Source organism: Monomorium pharaonis, unplaced genomic scaffold (assembly GCF_013373865.1).
Source record: "Monomorium pharaonis isolate MP-MQ-018 unplaced genomic scaffold, ASM1337386v2 scaffold_601, whole genome shotgun sequence".
Lineage (NCBI taxonomy): Eukaryota > Metazoa > Arthropoda > Insecta > Hymenoptera > Formicidae > Monomorium > Monomorium pharaonis.
This window is the reverse complement of record NW_023415914.1, coordinates 1-23,585: the sequence shown is the minus strand read 5'-3', so window position 1 is coordinate 23,585 and position 23,585 is coordinate 1. Positions and strand designations below refer to the sequence as shown.

At 31.8% G+C, this 23,585-nt stretch overlaps 6 protein-coding genes across 6 annotated transcripts; all 6 read left to right on the top strand.

Annotated features, from left to right (window-relative positions):
* Nucleotides 1–1,510: 1,510 nt before the first annotated feature.
* LOC105832865 lies at nt 1,511–2,327 on the top strand. Its single transcript, XM_028193125.1, has one exon. It carries the CDS (start codon nt 1,542–1,544, stop codon nt 2,325–2,327), a length of 786 nt encoding a protein of 261 aa, XP_028048926.1. The 5' UTR covers nt 1,511–1,541.
* Nucleotides 2,328–2,623: 296 nt separating this feature from the next.
* On the top strand, nt 2,624–4,235 carry LOC118648693 (putative odorant receptor 92a). Its single transcript, XM_036295074.1, has 5 exons — nt 2,624–2,711; nt 2,830–2,937; nt 3,112–3,267; nt 3,386–3,464; nt 4,011–4,235. The coding sequence occupies exons 1-4, from the start codon at nt 2,700–2,702 to the stop codon at nt 3,434–3,436; spliced, it is 327 nt and encodes a 108-aa protein (XP_036150967.1). The 5' UTR covers nt 2,624–2,699; the 3' UTR covers nt 3,437–3,464; nt 4,011–4,235.
* A 2,579-nt stretch (nt 4,236–6,814) lies between these two features.
* LOC114255213 lies at nt 6,815–8,411 on the top strand. The gene has a single exon (XM_028193317.2). It carries the CDS (start codon nt 7,398–7,400, stop codon nt 8,229–8,231), a length of 834 nt encoding a protein of 277 aa, XP_028049118.1. The 5' UTR covers nt 6,815–7,397; the 3' UTR covers nt 8,232–8,411.
* Nucleotides 8,412–11,579: 3,168 nt separating this feature from the next.
* LOC118648695 lies at nt 11,580–12,368 on the top strand. Its single transcript, XM_036295076.1, has one exon. It carries the CDS (start codon nt 11,580–11,582, stop codon nt 12,366–12,368), a length of 789 nt encoding a protein of 262 aa, XP_036150969.1.
* A 289-nt stretch (nt 12,369–12,657) lies between these two features.
* Nucleotides 12,658–13,933, top strand: LOC105829723 (odorant receptor 67c). Its single transcript, XM_036295070.1, has 5 exons — nt 12,658–12,751; nt 12,861–12,968; nt 13,156–13,311; nt 13,440–13,518; nt 13,619–13,933. Exons 1-4 carry the CDS (start codon nt 12,662–12,664, stop codon nt 13,488–13,490), a joined length of 405 nt encoding a protein of 134 aa, XP_036150963.1. The 5' UTR covers nt 12,658–12,661; the 3' UTR covers nt 13,491–13,518; nt 13,619–13,933.
* Nucleotides 13,934–15,462: 1,529 nt separating this feature from the next.
* LOC118648694 lies at nt 15,463–16,250 on the top strand. The gene is made up of 3 exons (XM_036295075.1): nt 15,463–15,514; nt 15,619–15,882; nt 15,931–16,250. The coding sequence occupies exons 1-3, from the start codon at nt 15,463–15,465 to the stop codon at nt 16,248–16,250; spliced, it is 636 nt and encodes a 211-aa protein (XP_036150968.1).
* The last annotated feature ends 7,335 nt before the right edge of the window (nt 16,251–23,585 follow it).

Sequence of the window (23,585 nt, the reverse complement as noted above, 5' to 3'; positions counted from 1 at the left end):
ATTAATATTATTATTAATGCTTTTTTAATTAAAAATTTAATAATACATATTACAGTTTTTTATATATTTGTATTATATATATATATATATATATATATATATATATATATATATATATATATAAAGTTCATCCTCCATGAACAAAGATTGTGCTTCCATTTAATGCATGCTTATGCATGCTCCATAATTACTGTTTTGACAAAGATACTTTTGCTGATTTGTCAGTTTCCAAATAATTATGTATAAACTTTATAATATAATTAAAATTAATAAAATGTTTGTTGCAATAAAAAGATAAAATAAAATAAGGAAGTAAAAATTAAGCATTTAGGATAACATACATAAATGTCTAATATACAATTTTGAAAAAAAATTTATTATTTTAATACAAATCTAAAATGAACGAAGAATTAAACTATCACTATATTTAAAACTTTTTAAAATAATACAGTATATTTGAATAAAAATAAATATATTATTATTTTAGCATATTTACCGACTCGCTGTTTAATACGAGGAAACAGAATGCAACACTAAAAAAAAGTCAATTTCTCTGCTACTCTGTTAAAACCATTTTGCAAAATAATTTATAGTTTATAATATACAATTGGTACTTTAAATTATTTTCACACATATATATGTACAAATAGATTAATTTTTCGTCGATGATATACGAGTAAGATATCATTCGATACTACGACTTTTCTGGCTTTTGCAATGCAGCAATGTTCAGTGTCGAGCAATAAGATAATGAGTGCTATACAGTCTAGTGCTAATTACAAAGTGCGAATGTCACGATTGCTTCCGTGAAATTCTATCTCTGAATGAAATGTCTAAGCTGCTTTAAAGAATCGTACCAATTATTTGTAAACTATTCCGTTACTGTCTACGGTAGTATAATGAAAGAAGACACTTTCTAAATTATGCGTACCAAGTAGTTTGAAGTTGTAGATAATGATTACTTGAAAATATTCTTGGATATTCTTGCGACAGAAGATTGTTGCTTATCGTCGTATACCATGATATATTTATGGAAGACAAAGAGAAACAGTAATTGAAGAAGAATAATATATACTGCTTAAATTCTGTGAGCAATTATAATCCAGGTGGAAATGTCATATGTCATCTTCTAGATATTGAAGGGAATATGAATAAATAAAGATAAATAGAAATGTAAAGATACATTCTCTTTCTCTCACACTATATGTTGATTTATAAAGTGTATATGTGTTCTTGTAATGACATGTGTTCTTGCTAATAGTTATAAAGAAACATTTGTTTCAAGCAAAATCTTATTAATTTAAGTATATTGTTTTTCCTTTTAAATTACTTATTTAATGGTAAACAATTTGCTAAAATTTATAATCAAGCATTCTATATAAAGTTTTAAAAATTTCCAGACGGTGATTAAAATTTTATTTGCATTGTAAATTAAATTAGAAGTTAATAGAATTGTTTTATCAAACTCAATTATTTTATTTCAAATATTTTACTTTGGTTTTTGGTTTTTTGACTTGCTGTGAAATAGCGACATCAATAACATGGATTTTCAAAACGTAAATCCCATAAATGTGTGGCTGAACATGGTGTCAGGTAATTTATTTCCAATGACCGCCGATTCTTCGTTTTCGATATTTTGGAAAATATACAGCCTTCTGGTATGGTTACTCACAATACTCGAAACATGCGTACTAGTGCTTGGATGTATTTTTGTGCCGATAGAGAAGGTTTTGAAAGACGGTTTAGTCGGTCTAGTGGTTTTTATGGAAATGATCACTACAGTTATACGAATTCACACATGCAGGGGACTGGTGCAACAATTAATTCAGAACCTAAATAATATTCTGCGCATGGATGATGAGTTGATGAGAAGTATAGTTACAACGACTATAAAGTCTGTGGAAATGCCCCTTAAGTTTTATTGGTCGGCCGGTGTAATGTCCATAATATTATGGAGTGGTACATCATTAATATTAATCTTTCAAAGAAATTCTTTTTTCTATGTAGATTACAGGATGCCAGTGGCATACACCAAAGAACCATTCACGACCAGTATCTTTGTGTTGGGAAGTGTCATCATAATGATTAGCAGCGTGTATATTTTTACAAAGAAAGTCAGCGTGGATAGTTACATAATAAATATGACGTTGCTGACAACGGCACAATATAAATACATCGCATTAAAATTATCGATGATATTTCAAGATAAGTCGCTTTCGAATGATCAGGACGAATCTGATACAAAAAAATGTCATCCTAAGAGAGATTATTATATTGAAAAAAATATAAAAGCTTTATGTCGACATCATAATATGGTTATTCAGTAAGTTTATTAATTAAAATTTCTAAAAAATTTCTGAATGTCAAAGATTTTAAGTTTGAATTAAATCTATTTGTAGCGAGTTTGGTTTATAATATTCAATGTTATGAAATTAAAAGTATGTAATAGTTATTAAATTATAGCAGTATTTAAAACATTTTGTTGTAATATTCAATATGTTATTATAATTATCTGCAATAATATATTAAAAATAATATTTACAATAATAATTTTTAACTTTATCTTTTAATAATTAATATCTTAAATTGTATGTGGTGATTTTTATTTCAGCATAATGATAATGCTAAGAAAATTATTGTCTTTAAATATCAGTTTCATATATGTAATTAGTGTTTTTCGATTTTGTGGCATCGCTATCATGATGATTTCAGTGAGTAACAATATATAATATTAATTACTCTAGCAGTGTTTGCTAGATCTGAAGGCAGCATAATTATTGTATGTTATCAATTAATATAATATGCGGTCTATGTTTCGAGAAATTTTAGATACCATCGGTAACTTTGTGGGAAGTGTTTCTGCATATTACGTATGCATCTGGCGGGGTAGTGCAGCTCTACATAATATGTCATTGTGTGCAACAGCTATTAGATGCGGTAGAAATACATACTTTTATATATATGTATACATATATATATATATATATACACACATATATATATATATATATATATATATATATATACACATATATTAGAAATTTTCCTGTTAAATTGGAAAATGTTTGTATTTAATAAAAATGTTATCAATAAATATTTTTTCTAATTTAGAGTATTGAAATAACGGATTCTGCATTTCACGAAAGATGGTACCAATACGGAGCGTACATAAAACGTATATTTCTGTTTATGATAATGGCAAATAATTTAGAAATTAAACTATCAACGTTTGCAAAGTACAATCTTTCCCTGTCTTCATTCATGGCAGTGAGTTTTATACATGTTTCATGTGTCATTAGTTTATTTATTCTAGTATTTAGTATTCTTTTTATATTTTATTAAAAAATATTTTAAAATATATATTATAATTTTTTGTGTATTTTAGATTTTAAATCAATCGTATTCAATCGCTCTTTTGCTATTAAAAACTAGTTAGAAAGTTGCTGCAAAAATTTTATGTAAAAGTGAGTATTTAATTTTCATTATATAAATAAAATATAAAGATCTATATATGTACATACATACATAATTCTGAGGGAAAGCTAACATCTGTTTATCTAATATATATAATTAGTAAAAAAATCTTAGTAAAAAAAAATATTACGATATGTAATACATCAAGCTTGACAATTGAATAACATTTTAAATAGGTAATAAGTAAATACTAATGTAGTAAATGTAGATTTTATTGCAATTAGAACGTAATATTGTGGGAGTGCTTCATACGCGTCATTTAACTTTAAAATAATTTAATATAAATATAATTCAACACATGAATTGTGCTTGAAATAATTTTACATTTTTTAACGCAAAAATAAGTTAAGCTCATAAATATTAGTCAATACTTCGAAATAAACAAAATCCTTCTAGGATTCGATTTTAAAATTATTTTTTTCTTAACATTATTGCCTTTAGACATTCGTATGTTTGCGCGGATATTTTAAGATAAACGGAATGCTTCCTGACCTCGATTGTTAATAAATTTTTTTTTCTAACGTTATTGATTACAGAGATTGTCTTCACACTTGTAGATTTTTGGATAAAACGCAGAAGCAGTGGTTAGAAATTTTTAAATCTAATTGTACAAGTATTTATGCTTACTTATATATTTAAAATAAAAAATTTTACTCACTAAATTGTAATACTCAATTAATCTTTTAATAGATATTCTAAATTCTAGATATTGTAATACTTTAAACTCTACTTCTATATATAAAAAATTTATAAAAAATTTTAAATATTTGCACTATGTACGAGCAATTGAACTTTAATTTTTGCTTAAACTTTAATACTAACTTATTTAATTTTAAAATTATTTTTTGTTTATTTTTCGTAATTATTTATCAAAATATTACAACTGTAACTGTTATAATGTTAATTACGATACATCTTCTTTAATTGTTAATAGCTGATATTTACTTTAACAATACAAAGTAAGCCAAGCAAGAAAACGGGCGTCGCAGAAAAGAGTTTCATTGTATATCTTTAAAAAAAAAAAATTGTACTTATATTATAATTTAATGTTGTATATGTAATTGTAAATTATATATATTTTATCATTTAAAATAACTAATGACTTTTAATCAACAAAAAGAATATATTAATTTTTAATATTTCTGAAATTTTATTATTGATAGAACGTTGAATGTCGTTTTAAAGCTGAAGACATTTGTAGGATGGTTTGTTATCTAAGATTTTGGTATGATTATCTCTAAAATGCTACACATTAAACATTAAAAACAAGGATTGAACAAAGTGACATGGATTTATTACTTGATGCATATCTTTAAGTTTTTAATTTCTTTCCGCAATTATGTAACCATTGTCCTTATTGTATATAAATATATCTCCTATCTTTTTCAAAGTTCTGTTTCTCTATTTTCTTTCGTCCCCTTTATTTATTTTTAATCTTTGCATTTTAAATATTCAGAAATCATAATGAGAAACGCAGTAGAAACAACATTTGTGAGAATCGCAATATTACTTATTACTTTTTGAGGTGTTTGGAGCACAAAACTGGCAGAAAAATAATTGCCCAAAATTAACAAAAAACTTTTAATCACACACAGACACCGTATTTTGGAACGTCTACTTCAAATGACAGCTGGAAGCACACTGATGTTTTGCGAGTTATGGGACGTATGAGGGCAGGTAATGCAGCACACTTTTATTGTAATTATATGCACTTTGTCCGACACTTCGAATATTAATGTTATTTGATACAGCTGTATTTAACTAACAATAAGATATATATAAAATTTCAGAACAATCCTTTTTTTTATTTTTATCGATAAAAAATGATTTTACATACTTTTCTTATAAGATTTACACCTCAAATAAACCTATATAATTTAGTTTTTTCAAAATTATTTTACGATATTATTGGAAAGCTGAATTCTTAATTTTTAAATCCTATATTGAATTATATTTATAATTTAATTATAATATAAATGATGAATTATAATATAAATGATGAATATAATTTAATTATATTTATTATTTGTTTAATTACAATAATTAATAATTTTGTCCAAAAAATGCGCTGGGAAACGCGGTGCAGACGCGGTGCACACACACACACACATGCACGCGCGCGCGCATAAATATATGTATATATTTAAATCTACTATATTTTTATAGGCATTATTGATTAAAAAATACAAACTATCTAAAAATTACGTAACTTTATTTATCTCTAACTTATAACTCTATTTTGATTTGAAAATTTCGTATTCATAATATTGATGTAAAAATTTGTTGGAGTCAAATAGACCCCGGGTAATTACTAAAAGTTAAATGTAAGTTTTATTGTAATAGAGAATTAATTTCAAAATTTGAAATTTTTGTAATACAATATATAAAAAACAAAATTTAAAATAATGCATAATTTCATATTTTATATTATTTTATTCTAAAGCAGAACTCTTTTGCAAAATGTTAAATAGCACATATGAAAATAGAATTATTGAATAGATTAGCGTATTGAAATGCTTTGCGCGTGCCAAACATCACGGTATACCTCTTTTAGATTTTGCGGCTTACTAAGGCATTTCAGGATTGCAACAATCTTAGATTAGACACAATAAAACAAGGTCTTAATTGTTTATAGTGCAATGATAATTTATAACTGCATTTACACAGTAAATATAATAAAATAGAAATTTCCTTTTTCCTTTAAATTGCCATTTATTATTTTTATGGCATTTCTTTATAAATTCTTTTATATTAATACGTATAGAGAGTGGACATCTTTCTAATTTAACAGCTGTTTATCAAAGCGCTATAATTATCAGTAATTTATCCGTAATGCGTTTCTGCAGTAATTCTAGGACACACTTCTATAATTACAAGGAACGGAACTCTCTCATTTCCGATTCAAATATACTGTCACATGTGACGATGAATAATATATGGAATAAAACAGAAAGACATAATAAGGAGCAAATTTGTACGAAGTGTATTAATAATTTTCAAGTATGGATAGAAATGCGAGGCATACGTATTCTTTTGTACAACAAGCAGCATATGTTTCAATAGCAATGTGAAACAAAGGTAAGAAACATGTCTATAAATTTGTGCATTTGTGCATTTCTCTGGCATGTATTTACTATTGAAAATAAATTATCTATAAAAGAATATGTCAAGGACAATTGTAATTAAATTAACTGGTTTATTTTTAACGTAAACGACTAAAGAACAATTTACATTTATTTTATACACCTTTAATTTTACTCTTAAACTGTGTATTTATTTTATGTGTTTGATTACTTTATATGTACTTATTTATTCATTTATTTATTTTTACTCAATCGGACATCTTTTCTTATTAGTGGTAAATCACCCTTGAGACCTTATGAATACAAATGACATGTCAATACCATCCAGTCTGTAAACTGTATGGATATTCTCATATGTTATTATGGGTCTCATGAAGATTATACATCGTGACGGAAAATTTTGTTTAACTTTTTCGGGGAAAATTAATGATGGCCAAACTTTGAACCGAAACGTCTTGTAATATTGATTATATCTTATTTTATAATAAATAATTTTGCACAATAATAACAGCGCTGACTCTGAATTGTCTGATGAAATTGTGTTTAATACGATAAAATTTTTATAAAGTTTTGAAATTTTGCTTGTGATATTTTAAATTAACTGTCTTTAAGAAATTTTAGGCTATTAAAAGATATTCCTAATTAGATTTAATTAATCAAGCTTTGTGACAATTTTAAATAATACTTGCTAAAGTAATATATTACAAAATTTATACAAAATGAATCTTAATGAGTCTATATTTACTGAAGTTCATTTAATACATGTAAGGAATAAAAATGCTTAAACATAACTAAAAATAAAATGCTTCAAACAGGATTAAAATATAAATTTTAATTATTATGACTTTTATTTTACAGAATTTCTGTACATATATTATAAAAAGTGATTCCGAGTCAATGGATTTTCAAAGCACAAATCCGTTAAATACTTGGTTAAACCTGCTTTCGGGGAATCTATTACCGATAACCGAAAATTCGTCATTTCCACTATTCTGGAAAATACACAGCGCTTTTGTGTGGTTGCTCGAATTGATTTATATTGTTACGTTTGTTCCTGCCTACTTTTTAGTACCGAAAGATATGAGCGATGGTTTAAATGGCTCAGTCATTATAGATGCGAGCGATATGCTACTCGAATACTTTCAAATATTTGCGCAAATCACACTAGTAAAAGAATTGATACGAAAATTGAATAAGGCTCTGAGCATTGAAGATGAGAATATGAGACATATCGTAATAATGAATCTAAAGCCATTAAAAATTCCATTCACGATTTACTTGGTAACGGGCATATTTATTGCTTTCTCCTGGTTGTGCATGCCGTTTTTGTTGATTTTTGAAAAGAGTACTTTTTACTATACAGATTACAAAATACCAGCTATTTTTTCCAAAGAACCATTTTCTGTCGGTGTTTTTCTGTTAGGTAATGTGATAATATTACTCAACGGCGTGTACGTTTTTTTAAGAAAGGCCAGCCTGGATGTCTATACAGCACATTTGATATCATTGGTATCGGCACAGTATCAATACGTTTCTTTAAGGCTTGTATTAATATTTCGAAGTAATGAGCAGCAGGATAACGCCTGCTGCCGAGAACATAATTCTAAGATGGATTTTTTCGTCGCAAAGGAAATAAAAAAGTTATGTCGGCAACATATCGATGTTATGAAGTAAGTACACTTTTTAGTACTAAGATAACACTAAGTTTACTAAGATAACAAACCGCTTAAAAGATTTTGATTTATTTATATAATGCTAAAGAATTGTATTCATTCAAGTAACGTACTATGGTATTTCATAATATAATATGTCAATTGATTAAATTTTATAAAATGTTATAGACATAGACACATTTTATTACAGCTTAACGTCAATGTTAAAGAAACTGCTATCTGTAAATATTTTCTTTATATATGTGAATAGCGTTTTTCGTATCTGTTTTCTTGGTCTTATAGCAATTAAACTAGTAAGTAATTTATAACATCACATTTAGAATTATCGCATAATTATTTGATATAAATAATAAGTAGTGCTATTAAATTATTTTAAATTACTACTATAGTTATATTATAACATTAATGTATATGTGAAATATCTTTATCACAGATATCTTCATCTTTGTTAGAAGGATTTATGGCAATAATATATGCATCCGGTATAATAACACAGTTCTACGTATTGTGTGCTTGTTTCCAGAAATTATCAGATGCAGTAAGATTAATTATTACGTTTTTTATTATTGTCAATAGCAAAAGTTTATTAATAATTTTTAAATTTTATAAAGAGGATTAATTTTTACTAAATGTCTTAATACTTGCAATATTTATATACAAATAAACCCAGATAACAAAGAACGTCTCAGCAAAATCTGTGCACAAATCTTATATGATTGTTTATGATGTTAGTAATTTATATATTCGTCTTCAACGATTTCGCATTAAAGCAATAATGTATATGTGTGTTGCCAGCAACTTAATAATAAGATGACAGCTTATTAAAATTATCTTGCGTTATTGACAATATGGCAATACTGTATGATCTTATTTATTATTAACATAATGGTAATAGCAGCAAATTTTAATTATAACGATTTAAAAATTTTTGATAAGTTGCAAAAAATTTGCTTACTTAAAATTGTCATATTATGACGGCAAAGCTATTTATAATTAAATGCATACTTTGTTGCTGTAGTTTTGATAACAATACACATTACAATGCAAACAACAAAATGTGCCAGCAACAATACTGACATATTATTATCTGGAAAATAGCTGTTTATTTTTTTAACTATGATATTTAGTAATTGAATATTAATAAGATTATTTTATTTAAATACAGAATGTATATTATATATAAAATTTTGAACATAATATTTTAGAGATGGAGCGCATTTTATATAATTAAAGTTACATAATGTATTTTTGTGTTAAATTTAGAGTTCAGAAATAGCAAATAAAGCATTTAATGAAGATTGGAATCGATTTAATTTATCCATAAAACGTGCATTTTTATTGATGATAACGGCTAGTAATAACATAGAGATTAAACTTTCATTATATGACAAATTTAACTTATCTTTACCTTCGTTTATGTCGGTAAGATATATGTTCTATGAATTAGTAATTTATTTTATAAGTATTCTAAAATAAAAATATAATTTTTAAATTATTTTTTAGGCTTTAAATTCGGCATATTCTATCGCTCTTCTAATATTAAAAATAAATTAAAGACGGATGCATATATCTTATTGGTAAAATGTAGTAATGTATTTGTAATATTATTAATACGGAAAATTGTCACTTTTATACATTAAAATTTATGGTAATATCACGTTGTATGCATCTTTTAGATTTTGCGGATTGTAAGAATCGCAACATTCTCAAATTAAACAAAATAAAATATGATCTTAATTGTCGCTTTATAGCGCAATAATGATTTGATTTGTTTATAATCGCATTTGCACAGTGAATATAATAAAATAAAAATTTCTTTTATTCTGAATTGCCAATGATTGATACAGAGAGTGCTATAACTCGATCGACTTGAGCACTTCCCTCGACGCGCTCTTATTTGTACAATTTAAAAAGTCAATATCTTTATTATTGCGTACCCCAAAACAATGGTGGATTTTCATCTCAATTTCTTATTAGTGGATTGGCTTATGTATACTCCATGATTACTGTTTTAGGAAAGATACTCTTTTGGTAATTTGTTAGTTTTCCGAATAATTAAGTATAAATTTGATAATATAATTGAAGTCAAAATTTTTGTTGCAATGAAAAGATAAATTAAAATAAGAAAATAAGAAAGTAAGAAGCATTTAGCATAACCTACATAAATGTCTAATATGTAATGTTTAAAAAATTTTTATTACTTTGTTACAAATCTAAAACGAACAAAGAATTCTAAACTGTATTGCTATTAAAAAAATTTTTTTAATATAATGTATATTTGAATAAACAAAATATGTTATTATTTTAGCATATTTACCGATTTGTTGTTTAATACAAGGAAACAATGTGCAAAAAAGTAAATTGCTACTTTGTTCATAAATATGTAAAACTTCTGCAAAATACTTCATAGCTTATAATATAAAATTAACACTTCAAATTATTTTCTCAGATTATATATATGTACAGATAGATTACAGATAATTTTTCGTTGATGATGTACGAGTAAGATATTATTCGATACTACGACTTCTCTGGCCTTCGCAGTGCAGCAATTCAGTGACGAGCAATAAGATAATGACTACTGTACGGTCTAGTGCTAATTACAAAGTGCGAATTTCACGGTTGCTTCCAGCTCTATGTTTGAACGAAATGACAGCTGCTAAGGAATTATACCAATTATTTGTAAACTATTCCGTTACTGTCTACTAGTAATGAAAGAAGACACGTAAATTATTATGCGTACAGTAGTATGTGAAATTGTAGATAATAATTACTTTAGAATACTCTTGGACATTCTTGACGTAGAAAATCGTTGCCTACCATCGTACAACATGATATATTCATAGAAGACAAAGAGAAACAGAAATTGAAGAGAAATAGTATACATTGCTTAAATTCTGTAAGCAACTTTTAATCCTGGTAGAAATGTCATATGTCGCCTTCTAGGCACTGAAGGGAGTATGAATGAATAAAGGTAAGTAGATATGTGAAGACACATTGTCTTTCGCTCACACCAGATGTTGATTTTATAAAGTGTTTATAGATTCTTGTAATGGCATTTGCTAATAATCATAAAGAAATAATTATTTCAAGCAAAATATTATTAAATTTAAGTACATTATTTTTGTTGCTCATAAGTTGCTCCATAAGACTTATTTAATTGCAAATAACTTGCTAAAATTTATAATTGTGCAACTTTGCATAAAATTTTAAAATTACCAGACGGTGATTAAAATTAAATGCACCATGGAAATTAAATTACGAGTTAATAGAATTGTTTTGTCACACTCAACTATTTTATTTCAAATATTTTATTTTTTATTCCATAATTTGCTGTAAAATAGCGATCATGGATTTTCAAAACGTGAATCCTCTAAATGTTCGGCTGAACATAGTGTCAGGAAATTTATTTCCAATGACTGCCGACGATTCCTCGTTTCCGATATTTTGGAAAATATACAGCATTCTGGTATGGTTACTCGAAATAATCCAAACATGCGTATTAGTGCCTGGGTGTATTTTTGTGCCGAAAGAGAAGGCACTGAAAGACGGTCTAATCGGTCTAGTGATTACCATGGAAGTGATCTCTACAGTCATACGAATTCACACATGCAGAGGATTAGTGCAACAATTAATTCAGAACTTAAATGATATTCTGCGCATGGATGACGAGTTGATGAGAAGTATAGTTACAACGACTATAAAGACTATGGAAATGCCTTTTAAATTTTATTGGTCGGCCGGTGTAATGTCCATATTATTGTGGAGTGGTACACCGTTAATATTGATTCTTCAAAGAAATTCTTTTTTCTATGTAGATTACAGGATGCCAGTTATCTATAGTAAAGAGCCATTCTCGACCGGTATCTTTGTGTTGGGAAGTGTCATTGTGATGACCAGCAGTGCGTATATTTTTACAAAGAAAGTCAGCGTGGATAGTTACATGATAAATATGATATTGCTGACAACGGCACAATATAAATACATTGCATTAAAACTATCGATGATATTTCAAAATAAGTCGCTTCCGAGTGATCAGGACAATGCTGATACAAAAAAATATCATCTTAAGAGGGATTATTATATTGAAAAGAAGATAAAAGCTTTATGTCGACATCATAACATGATTATTCAGTAAGTTTATTATCTAAAATTTCTCAAAAATTATAAATTTTGAAAGATTTTAAGTTTAAATGAAATATATTTGTGGCGAGTTTATAATATTATACATTTTGGAATTAAGAGGATATAATCGTTATTAAATTCTAGCAATAAGCTAAATCTTTTAAAACGTTTTATCGCAATCTAAATTTGTTATTATAATTATCTGCAATAATACATTCATAATAATATTTACAATATTAATTCTTGCTTTATCTTTTAATAACATCTTAAATTGTATGTGATGCTTCCTGTTTCAGCATAATGACAATGCTAAGAAAATTATTGTCTTTAAATATCAGTTTAATATATTTAATTAGTGTTTTTCGATTTTGTTGCATCGCTATCATGATGATTTCAGTGAGTAACAATATCTAATATTAATTATTCTAGCTAGATCCAAAGGCAGCATAAATATTGTACATTATTAATTAGTATAATATGCGATATATGTTTCGAGAAATTTTAGATACCATCGGTAACTTTATGGGAAGTATTTCTGCACATTATGTATGCAGCTGGCGGAGTAGTGCAGCTCTACATAATATGTTATTGTGTGCAACAGCTATCAGATGCGGTAGAAATATCTATTTGCGCGCGCGCGCGTGCGTGCGTGCGTGCGTGCGTGTGTGTTTGTGTGTGTGTGTGTGTGTGTGTGTAAAATATACATATATATACACATATTACGTACGAGAAACTTTCCTGTTAAATCAGGAAATTTTTGTATTTAATAAAAATGTTATAATAAATATTTTCTAATTTAGAGTGTTGAAATAACGGATTCTGCATTTCACGAAAAATGGTACCAATACGGAGCATACATAAAACGTACATTTCTGTTAATGATAATGGCGAATAATTTAGAAATTAAACTGTCAACGTTTGAAAAGTACAGTTTATCTCTGTCTTCATTTATGGCAGTGAGTTTTATGCATATTCCATGTGTTATTAGTTTATTTATTTTTTTCTTTACATTTTATTTAGTATTCTCTTTATATTTTTTAAAAAATATTTTAAAATATATATTATAAATTTTTGAATATTTTAGATTTTAAATCAATCGTATTCAATCGCTCTTTTGCTATTAAGAACTAGTTAAAACGTTGCTGAAAATATTTACTGTAAAAGTGAGTATATATTTTTTTATTATATAAATAAAATGTTAATATCTAATATTTTTTGGAAAAGCTAATTTTGTTTACCTAAAATATATAATTTTTGTTTTAGTGAAATTAATATTGCGATGTGTAGTATAATACGTTTAACAATTGAATAAAATTTTAAATAAGTAGTGAGCAAACATTAGAAGAAAATGTCAATTTTATTTTTGCAACTAGAACGTAATATTATGCAGGAACTTATTTCTTGTTCCAATATACTGTCACACGTAATAATGAATAGTCTATTGATAAAAGAGACGTATCATAATGTATTTTATTTATAATTTCAAATATGAAAGAAATGTTTTGTGTACTTCTTTTTACAATAAGCAATGGTTCAATAGCCATGTGAAACAAAGATAATTAATTTAAATAATCTAAATAACAAATAAAATTAACAATTTATAAAGGATTAATAACGACATATGAAGATAAAATTATCAGATATTGTATAATGACATATTAAAATACTTTGTTCGTGTCAAGCAACATCATGTGTGATGTTTGACTTTGTGAGGATTGCAACATTGAACTAATCGATATAAAACAAGACAATTACAAAGAAGTATACAGAGCATTTTTCCATATTTCTTTTCTGAATATTATTAATGCAACAAGTCACGTGTATCTCAATAACAATGTAAAATCGAGATACGATATGTTTATAAATTTATATATGTATGAATTATTTATTAGGGAGTATAATTATACAGATTGATGTATATAATAATATAAAAAAATAATGACAATAGATAAATTAGAAGAGTAAGAAAAAGCGAGAGATAGAGGAAAGAAAAAAAAACTTTAGAATTAAACAAATTTATTTTTAATTTGCGTATTAATTATCGTGCTATTTACTTTTTTACTCTTTTTGAAATTAATGGTTAAAGTAAAATATAATTAAAATTAATTACAAAGAAATATTCTTATTAGAGCATTTACATAAGAAAAATAAAAGTTTGTTTAATATGGAAAACATATTTGTAATTTATTATAACAATAAAAGAAAAAAGAAATTCCTTAGAATCAATAGATATCTGTTTCTCAATTTTATAGAAATGTTTCAATACATACAAAACTATGTTATAACATTATAATTTTTTACTTTTTATCTACTATATCTATTTTTTATTATGAAATAAAAGTTTTAAACAAATCTGAAGTATTTATTTGTAAAGTATTAGAATTCAATTATATGTAGTTCACTTTGAATAAGTTTTCTTTGAAATGTTTACAATAATATCTGTCAGATTAAACTGGATTAATCTATAAACTTAAGCTTACAAAGTTCGCGTTTAGACAGAGTCAGGTTTCGACCGTGCTGTAGTCAACCAAGTACTATAAGATAATTGTTCCTCTACAAGTAATGATAATTACAAAGAAGCTTATAGTTGCATGCATTTTCACAATAAACATAATGAAAAAGGTCATACTGCAATAAATTTCCATATATTCTTGCAATATTTAGCTATGAATTTCTCCATTTTCCTATAATATATGAAGATACTCTCTAATTGTAAGTCTATGCATGGGGCGATATTGCTGTCTCTGCTTTTGTCAACGTGCGTAATTGAAATTGAAGATAGAAGATAATAGAATATCTCTTTTCTTTGTATGATATATTGATAATATCCGAACAGAAAAGAAGTAGTCGAAGGGAATGACTAGATCCACGGTTGGCTGAGGGTAACTTTCAAAACACGATAGAAAAGCAACGTACATCAGTCTAAATCGAACAGTAAGAGATAACAGAATCATAAACTGAAACAAACGACTTTTATGTTGTCTCTGTATACTTAATATTAAACATATTAGTGATGGTCATATAAATAAAATACATATAAATATAAAACTAATATTTAAAAGAAATCTATTATCTAACTTGTATCACGAGGAACAGCTACCGAGAATATGGACTTTCAAAGCGTGAATCCTCTAAATGTTCGGCTAAACATGGTGTCAGGTAATTTATTTCCAATGACCGCCGACGATTCCTCGTTTCCGATGTTTTGGAAAATATACAGTTTCTGATATGGTTACTCGAAATAATCCGAACATGCGTATTAGTGCCTGGGTATTTTTTTGTGCCGAAAGAGAAGGCTCTGAAAGACGGCCTAATCGGTTTAGTGATTACCATGGAAGTGATCACTACAGTCATACGAATTCACACATGCAGAGGACTAGTGCAACAATTAATTCAGAACTTAAATGATATTCTGCGCATGGATGACGAGTTGATGAGAAATATAGTTATAACGACTATAAAAGCTATGGAAATGCCTCTTAAATTTTATTGGTCGGCCGGTGTAATGTCCATATTATTGTGGATTGGTACACCGTTAATATTGATTCTTCAAAGAAATTCTTTTTTCTATGTAGATTACAGGATGCCAGTTATATTCAGTAAAGAGCCATTCTCGACCGGTATCTTTGTTTTGGGAAGTGTCGTTATGATGAGCAGCAGTGCGTATATTTTTACAAAGAAAGTTAGCGTGGATAGTTACATGATAAATATGATATTGCTGACAACGGCACAATATAAATACGTCGCATTAAAACTATCGATGATATTTCAAAATAAGTCTCTTCCGAGTGATCAGGACAAATCTGATACAAAAAAATGTCATCTTAAGAGAGATTATTATATTGAAAAAAAGATAAAAGCTTTATGTCGACATCATAACATGATTATTCAGTAAGTTTATTATCTAAAATTTCTCAAAAATTATAAATTTTGAAAGATTTTAAGTTTAAATGAAATATATTTGTGGCGAGTTTATAATATTATACATTTTGGAATTAAGAGGATATAATCGTTATTAAATTCTAGCAATAAGCTAAATCTTTTAAAACGTTTTATCGCATCTAAATTTGTTATTATAATTATCTGCAATAATACATTCATAATAATATTTACAATATTAATTCTTACTTTATCTTTTAATAACGTCTTAAATTGTATGTGATGCTTTCTGTTTCAGCATAATGATAATGCTAAAAAATTATTGTCTTTAAATATCAGTTTAATATATTTAATTAGTGTTTTTCGATTTTGTTGCATCGCTATTATGATAATTCAGTGAGTAACAATATCTAATATTAATTATTCTAGCTAGATCTGTTGTTTGCTAAATCTGAAGGCAAGATAATTGTTGTACATTATCAATCAGTATAATATGTGTCTATGTTTTGAGAAATTTTAGATACCATTGATAACTTTGTGGGAAGTATTCCTGTACATTTTGTATGCAACCGGCGGAATAGTGCAGCTCTACATAATATGTTATTGTGTGCAACAGCTATCAGATGCGGTAGAAATACATATTTGTGTATATATACATATATATACATATATACACATATTACGTATGAGAAAACTTTCCTGTTAAATCAGGAAATGTTTGTATTTAATAAAAATGTTATAATAAATATTGTATCGTCGAAACCTTCCGGTAAGGATAAGTTCCGCTATTTCGATTTTTTGGTGGGAGGTTGAATAAATGAAACGTTTGATTGAGCTCAGGGACAAACCTTTATTGCTCGTAGGGGAAAAGCCTTACGGCATAAAAACCCCTCAGTGATTATACGAGTTAGTAATGCTTCGACTACTCGTATCGTTATAACGTTCGTATTATAATTCGTATTATACGCGGGTACGCGGGGCCCCGGTACGCGAGTCAGACTCGCTACACTGCAACTGCGGGATAACCCTGACAGTTGGTGAATTGTCTTATGATAAACGTTCGAAGGTTATATAAATGTATATACTAAAACAATTACACGAATAATCGCACTGACTTTAGACTAAATACGTGACCGTACTAGACGAGATCTCGCACAGAAGTGAGTATCCTTTTCGCTGACCCTACGTAACCCGCTACCCCTACCTTGTAAGGTAGGCGGTCATAGATTCACGGTCATTCGTTGTTTTACACCGTGGGCGGTCACAAGTTGCATCATCTTGTCTAACATCCCCACTTCACGCTACGGGAACTTCTCGCTTGTTCTGGAATTTTCTAAATCTGTTCTACGGAACATCCTCCCCCCGTTGAGAGGTAGCGATCAACATATGAAAAATGATGTATTATTACATAATATAATGTCGATACGTCACTGTCTACGTCCTTCGGGTTGGCGCTTATCCGAATGCGATTATTACATAACTGTCGTAAGAAAAAACAATGGACAAGTTCGCTTAAACTACGAATCGGTTGTTAAAGGGCACAATAATTTCGTGTTTCGCTTGAAGATTCCTTGAGAAGTCTTGACGCTGGCTACTCTGACCAGCCCGTCGTCTCCAGGATGTAGCTCCACAATCCGCCCAAGCTGCCACCGCATGCACGGTAAATTTTTGTCGATAATTATGACAATCGAGTCACGTTTCAGTTCGGTATTGGACTTGGTCCATTTTTGTCGTCGTTGTAATTCCGTCAGATATTCGACGTGCCATTTGCGCCAAAAGTCTTGTCGGGCCTTGGATATCAGTCGCCAGGAAAGTAAGGCGATTCTCTGGAACATATAAGTAATTATTTTCAGGTAGCATCGTGAGCGGTCGCCCCACTAAAAGGTGTGCAGGCGTTAAAGCCAGGGGGTCATTAGGGTCGGTAGATATAGGGCACAAAGGCCGTGAGTTCAGTATGGCTTCGATTTCAATGGCTAGCGTATTGAGTTCTTCATATGTGAATAAGCGGTCTCCTATCACTCGTTTGAAGTGATGCTTAAATGACTTGACTGCAGCCTCCCAAATGCCCCCGAAATGGGGAGAGAGGGAGGGTTAAAGTGCCAAGAAATTTTGTTGTAGTCGCAAATTCGTTTATTTGAGTCTTAAATTCGGCTGATTCATATAGGGCGTACCATTCGCGTAATTGATTATTAGCACCTATTGAAATTTGTGCCATTGTCCGAATATATGTGTGCTGGGATGGCTCTACGTCCCATGAACCGTTTTAATGCCGCTAGAAATGCTCCGTGACAGGTCGCTAACGATCTCGATATGAACGGCTTTTGGTGACATACAAATGAAAACGCATCCGTATACTTTGACTCGGCCTCTGTTCCGTTGCTTTTTCTCCTTTACGAACATTGGTCCGAAGAAAATTCGAGTCCCGTATGATTAAATGCGATCGATTCGTTCAATCTTGATTTTGGTAAGTCGGCCATTTTATACTCAACAGGTGAACGCGCGGAATCTAATGCAGCGTACGCATTGTCTCACTATCTTTCGTATCTGATTCTTTCCGTCTAATAACCAAAAGCGATAACGACTGCATAAGTGTCGTTTGGATGCCGGCGTGATAATTTTTTTCGTAACGTTTTTAATAATTAGATCAGTTACGTGATGATGTGACGGTAATAATATCGGGTGTTTTTGCGAAATGGTAATGGCGGCATTTCGCAGCCTGCCACCCACGCGAAGTAAACCTGATTGATCTAGTATTGGACTTAACGATGCTAATTTTGAGCCCTTTACGTCTTGTGAATTTGAAATTCTAGTAATCTCATTCGCGAATTGTTCATTCTGTATCAGTTTTAGTATTCGGACCTCCGCCTCGCATACCTCTTGTATCGTAAGCGCGCCTTTATTTCGGTTTGACGGTAACATTCGTAAGCCATACGCAATGGCGCGAGTTAATCGCGTATAGGAGGAAAATCCGTCGTATATGTATCTTGTTTCGAGGTTTTGAGGATAGTAGACAAACGGCCTTTTTTAACCGGGCAGATCTTTAATGGGGATTTCAATTGACTCTGGCCCAATTCTCTTCGGGCCGGCTTAGCCACGCGGGGCCGTCGAACCACGATTCATTTTTTAAGAACTCCCGCGGGAACTGACTTCGCGACCAACGCGTCCGCCGGATTATGTTCGGATTTTATATGCCGCCACTTCGAGACCGTCTGTTATCTTTTGAATTTCCCCCACTCGATTCGCTTCAAAATACCTTAAGTGTCGCGGGGGCCTTCTTTAGCCAATGAAGTACAATCATAGAATCGCACCAAAAGTAATTTTGTTCGGGCACGAATTCCATGAATTCGACACTTCCTTAAACAATCTTGCGAGTGTTAAGGCCCCGCACAATTCAAGTCGCGGAATTGTTGTTTCTTTAAGGGGGGCCACGCGTGTCTTAGAGCACCATAACCGCACGAGGGTGTTGCCCTGTTCGTCGCAGGACCGTACGTATAAGCAGGCGCCGTATCCTATCTTGCTAGCGTCGCAAAAAACCGTGTACCTGCACGCTTTTGGGATTATTAATTATTAATTGACGCGGAATAGTTAGTCCGTCGATCATATTTAGCTGTTCTGTAAATGACAGCCATGACGAATGCAAAACGGTGGGTACAGATTCATCCCACGAGATTTGCGCCTTCCAACATTCCTGCATTAACATTTTTGACGCGAGATGATGGGCCCGAGCAGCCCTAACGGATCGAATATTTTAGCGATTTTCCGATAGTATATGCCGCTTAGACACCCGCGAGATAGGTTTAATGTGCTTGACGTTGTATAAAAATTCGTCGCGGCGCGCGTTCCACGAAATTCCGAGAGTTTTTAGGATCGGATCTTCCTTCGTAAGAAAATTCTACGTCTATTGTTCGTTCGTTCAAGCCTTCCAGCGCTTGTGGGTGGTTCGATGCCCACTGACGTATATTGAAACCGCCGCGCCTCAATATCGATATTAATTTCGTCGCGTATTCGTTTGAGCATTTCTAAGTCGTTGGCCCCCGTTAACAGATCGTCTACGTATAGATCTCGGCGTAAGATTTCCGCGGCGACTGGAAATGTCTCTCTTTCATCGATCGCGAGTTGTTGAATTGACCGGATAGCGAGGAATGGAGCGGAGGATATTCCGAACGTGACCGTGTTGAGTTGGAAGGTGGTAATTTTGTTGTTGTGTATCCAGAAAATTTTCTGATATGTCGATCGTCCGGATGTATCCAAATTTGCCGATACATTTTTTCAATGTCGGCTGTTATTACGTATCGATGCGTACGAAACCGCGACAAATGTTCAAATAGTTTATCTTGTACTGTAGGACCGACCATTAAAAAGCTATTTAGAGATGCGCCCCTATCCGTTTTGGCTGACGCGTCGAAAACTACTCTCACCTTCGTCGTGGCGCTCGTCGTTTTCACGACCGCGTGGTGGGGAAGGTAATATCCGTTTCCAGAGTCATTCGGAATTAAAGACATATGTCCGAGACTAACATATTCGTCTAATACTCGCGTATATTCCTGCTTGAGTATCGGATTGGCTTCTAGTCGTTTTTTGTAACCCGTGGAAGCGACGCAATGCGATGAGCGTGAATTTCCGAAATCGTACTCTTTATGACGGAATGGTAATCGCACAACGTATCTGCCGGACTCGTCGCGTGTCGTATTCTGTATGAAATGTTGTTCACATTCCGACGCGTCTGAAATTTTCGGTCGCTCCGATGTCGTATCCTCGATTAACCAGAATTTGCGATTTGTTCATGCAATTTCGTTAGCTGACATGAGGCTACGATTCTTCCGTCGTTCGATGTTAGTCCACCGACGACGACCCATCCGAGTTGAGTCTTTGTAATAATAAATCACATTGTCGCGCGACAGATTAATCTGCCCTATTGATAATAATGATAAGGTAGCCCCGGATCCTATTCTCATATCTACTGGTCGTGGTAGGTGAAACTGCGGGTCGGCTAATTTAATATTTGGTGGGTATATGGATTACTTTGCGCGGAAACGTACTGCTCGGTATGTTGTCGGCGATTTTCGGTACTACCAAAAAAGAAAGTGTCTTACTAAATTCGTTATGCCACGAACGGAATGAAATTTCGACCGACCCGCTCAAAACTGTATTTAAATCATTAATTGCCCCGATCGAAATGGCGCACGGTCGTAGGGAGTCGCAGGGTCCGAACGAGGCTCTCCGTTACAAAGTGGGGCCGTCGCGCACGTGTCTAATAATGCGCGACATCGAATGAAATGACCACGAGTCCCCTTAACGCGAACGACAGCGCTCATCATTAATTGAGAGAGGGGGTTGCAAGTGATCGCGTTCGAGGTCATTGACCTTAGTCATTCGACTTAGCCGCAGTTGCTAGCGTTCGAGATTCCGGACGGCGTTGTTTCGGAAGACCTCGTGTTTGACTTATATGCGTGGTTATGTAACAATGAATTATGTGGTTTTTTGCAGAATTTGCAGTTTACTCGTTGGCAGTCGCCGGGATGTTTGCGTAAACAATTTCTGCAAATGTTGCTGCGCCTTATCAAATCCCACCTACGCTGAATTGATAACCTTGTGAATTCGGAACATCGATACAACGGGTGATCGTCCTTTTTGCACGCCGGACATTTGGTGGACGCGTTGGTGACGAAAGCGCGCGCGCCGGAATCGTTTTTGCGTATCTTAACCGCAGCCGGTTCTTTCTTGGAATGCGATCTTTTATTGTTCGGTTCGACATTTGATGAGGATGGGCTCGTTTCTCGCGCGGCCATTCGAAACGCTTCTCCCGTTATGAACTCGCATATTTGATCAAATTGGGTGAATCTTCGAAATTGAGGGTTCTTTCCCATTCCGTGACAATACTGGACGGTAATGCGCGTTCCATTATGCGAACCGGAAGATATGGATCAAGAGTTACGTCTAATGACTCGAGCATATTCATATGTTGTCGCATATCGTCTACTAATTTCATTAATTCTTTAGCGGTGGTCTCGCTCGATGACGCCGTATCCGACGGCCGACGCGAGTCGTCCTTGCGCGCACTCGGCATCAACGCGAGAATGGCATCGAGATGTCTCGCTCTCAAAATTCGTTTTTTGTTATATGATTTGTCGAGCAAATTCCATGCGTCCCGGTAACCTTTTTCGCTCACGCTGAAAATCGAGATTTTCGTCAGTGCCTCGTCTTGTAACGAATCTCTCAATATATAAATTTTTTGCAAATCGGTAATATCTTCGCGTGCGTCGATCATTGTGTTTAACAGTTTTTTGAATGTTAAACCATTTTTCCAGACTGCCGTCGAATTTAGGTAGCTCCGCGACTGGTAACTTAAGTCTACGCGTGTTATTGTCGACCGGAATCGAAGTCGCGTTTAAGTTTACCGCCGATGTTGCCGCCGGCGCTTCCTCCTCGCAATGCGTTGCAATCGCGTAATATCGATTTTGAATTTCTATTAATTCATTCGAGTATTCGTCCGGTTTCAATAATTCGAGCTCATTATGGGCCTCCTCATAAGCGTGAAAGAGGTCCGTAGCACGCTTCAGCCGCAGTCTTAAATTGACTTTACTAACTCTATCTTCCGCGATCAAATTTTCGATAGTGGTCAATTGGATCTTCAGCGCGGTTCGACTCTGATTTTATTTGTTTTTACGCGATTCATGTTGAACAGGCGTCGTGTTAATAACTTGATCGGAATTCACTCGAAATGCAACAATAGCCCGCAGAAGAGAGAGAAAGGTAAACACCGCAAAAATTCCTCCTTATTTTTATAAGGGGAAAGCGCGTGACAAAAGGGGCGACCGGCAAATCGTCGAGTGTCTGTCTGACCCTTTTTTTTGTTGAGGCAGACTGTCGCCGGGAAGATAATTTATGACGACCAGATGTCTCAGAGGGTACGTCGATCGTATTCTTATTTTCTCGAAAAAAGAAAAGAAATGCAAATTCGGATCTGCACGGTAATCGAGTGGATAGACAATGCAAGGTATCGAGCCTAAGAAAACAAGTTTGACTCTCCCTCAATGGGCGGAAATTTCCGTCGCGACAATTGGTGACGTCCGTTTCGAACGTGTTTTCTACCTGCTTCCTATTTCCCCTCCTCTCGTTGCAAGGCACCCTTCGTGAAACTTTCCTTCCCGCGATTAGGTGAAAAATGGCATGTTATTTATCACTATTTCTCGGCACGATTTCGAGATTAATACTTAGGAAATCCGATTCAGCATATGTAGGTGGGAGAATGTAACGGCACGCAAATTGGATGAATTTACCGTTGAAATGTGGTGTTTTTACGTAATGTTAGTGTAGATCATATAGTGGCGGATACTTATAGGGGATGCAG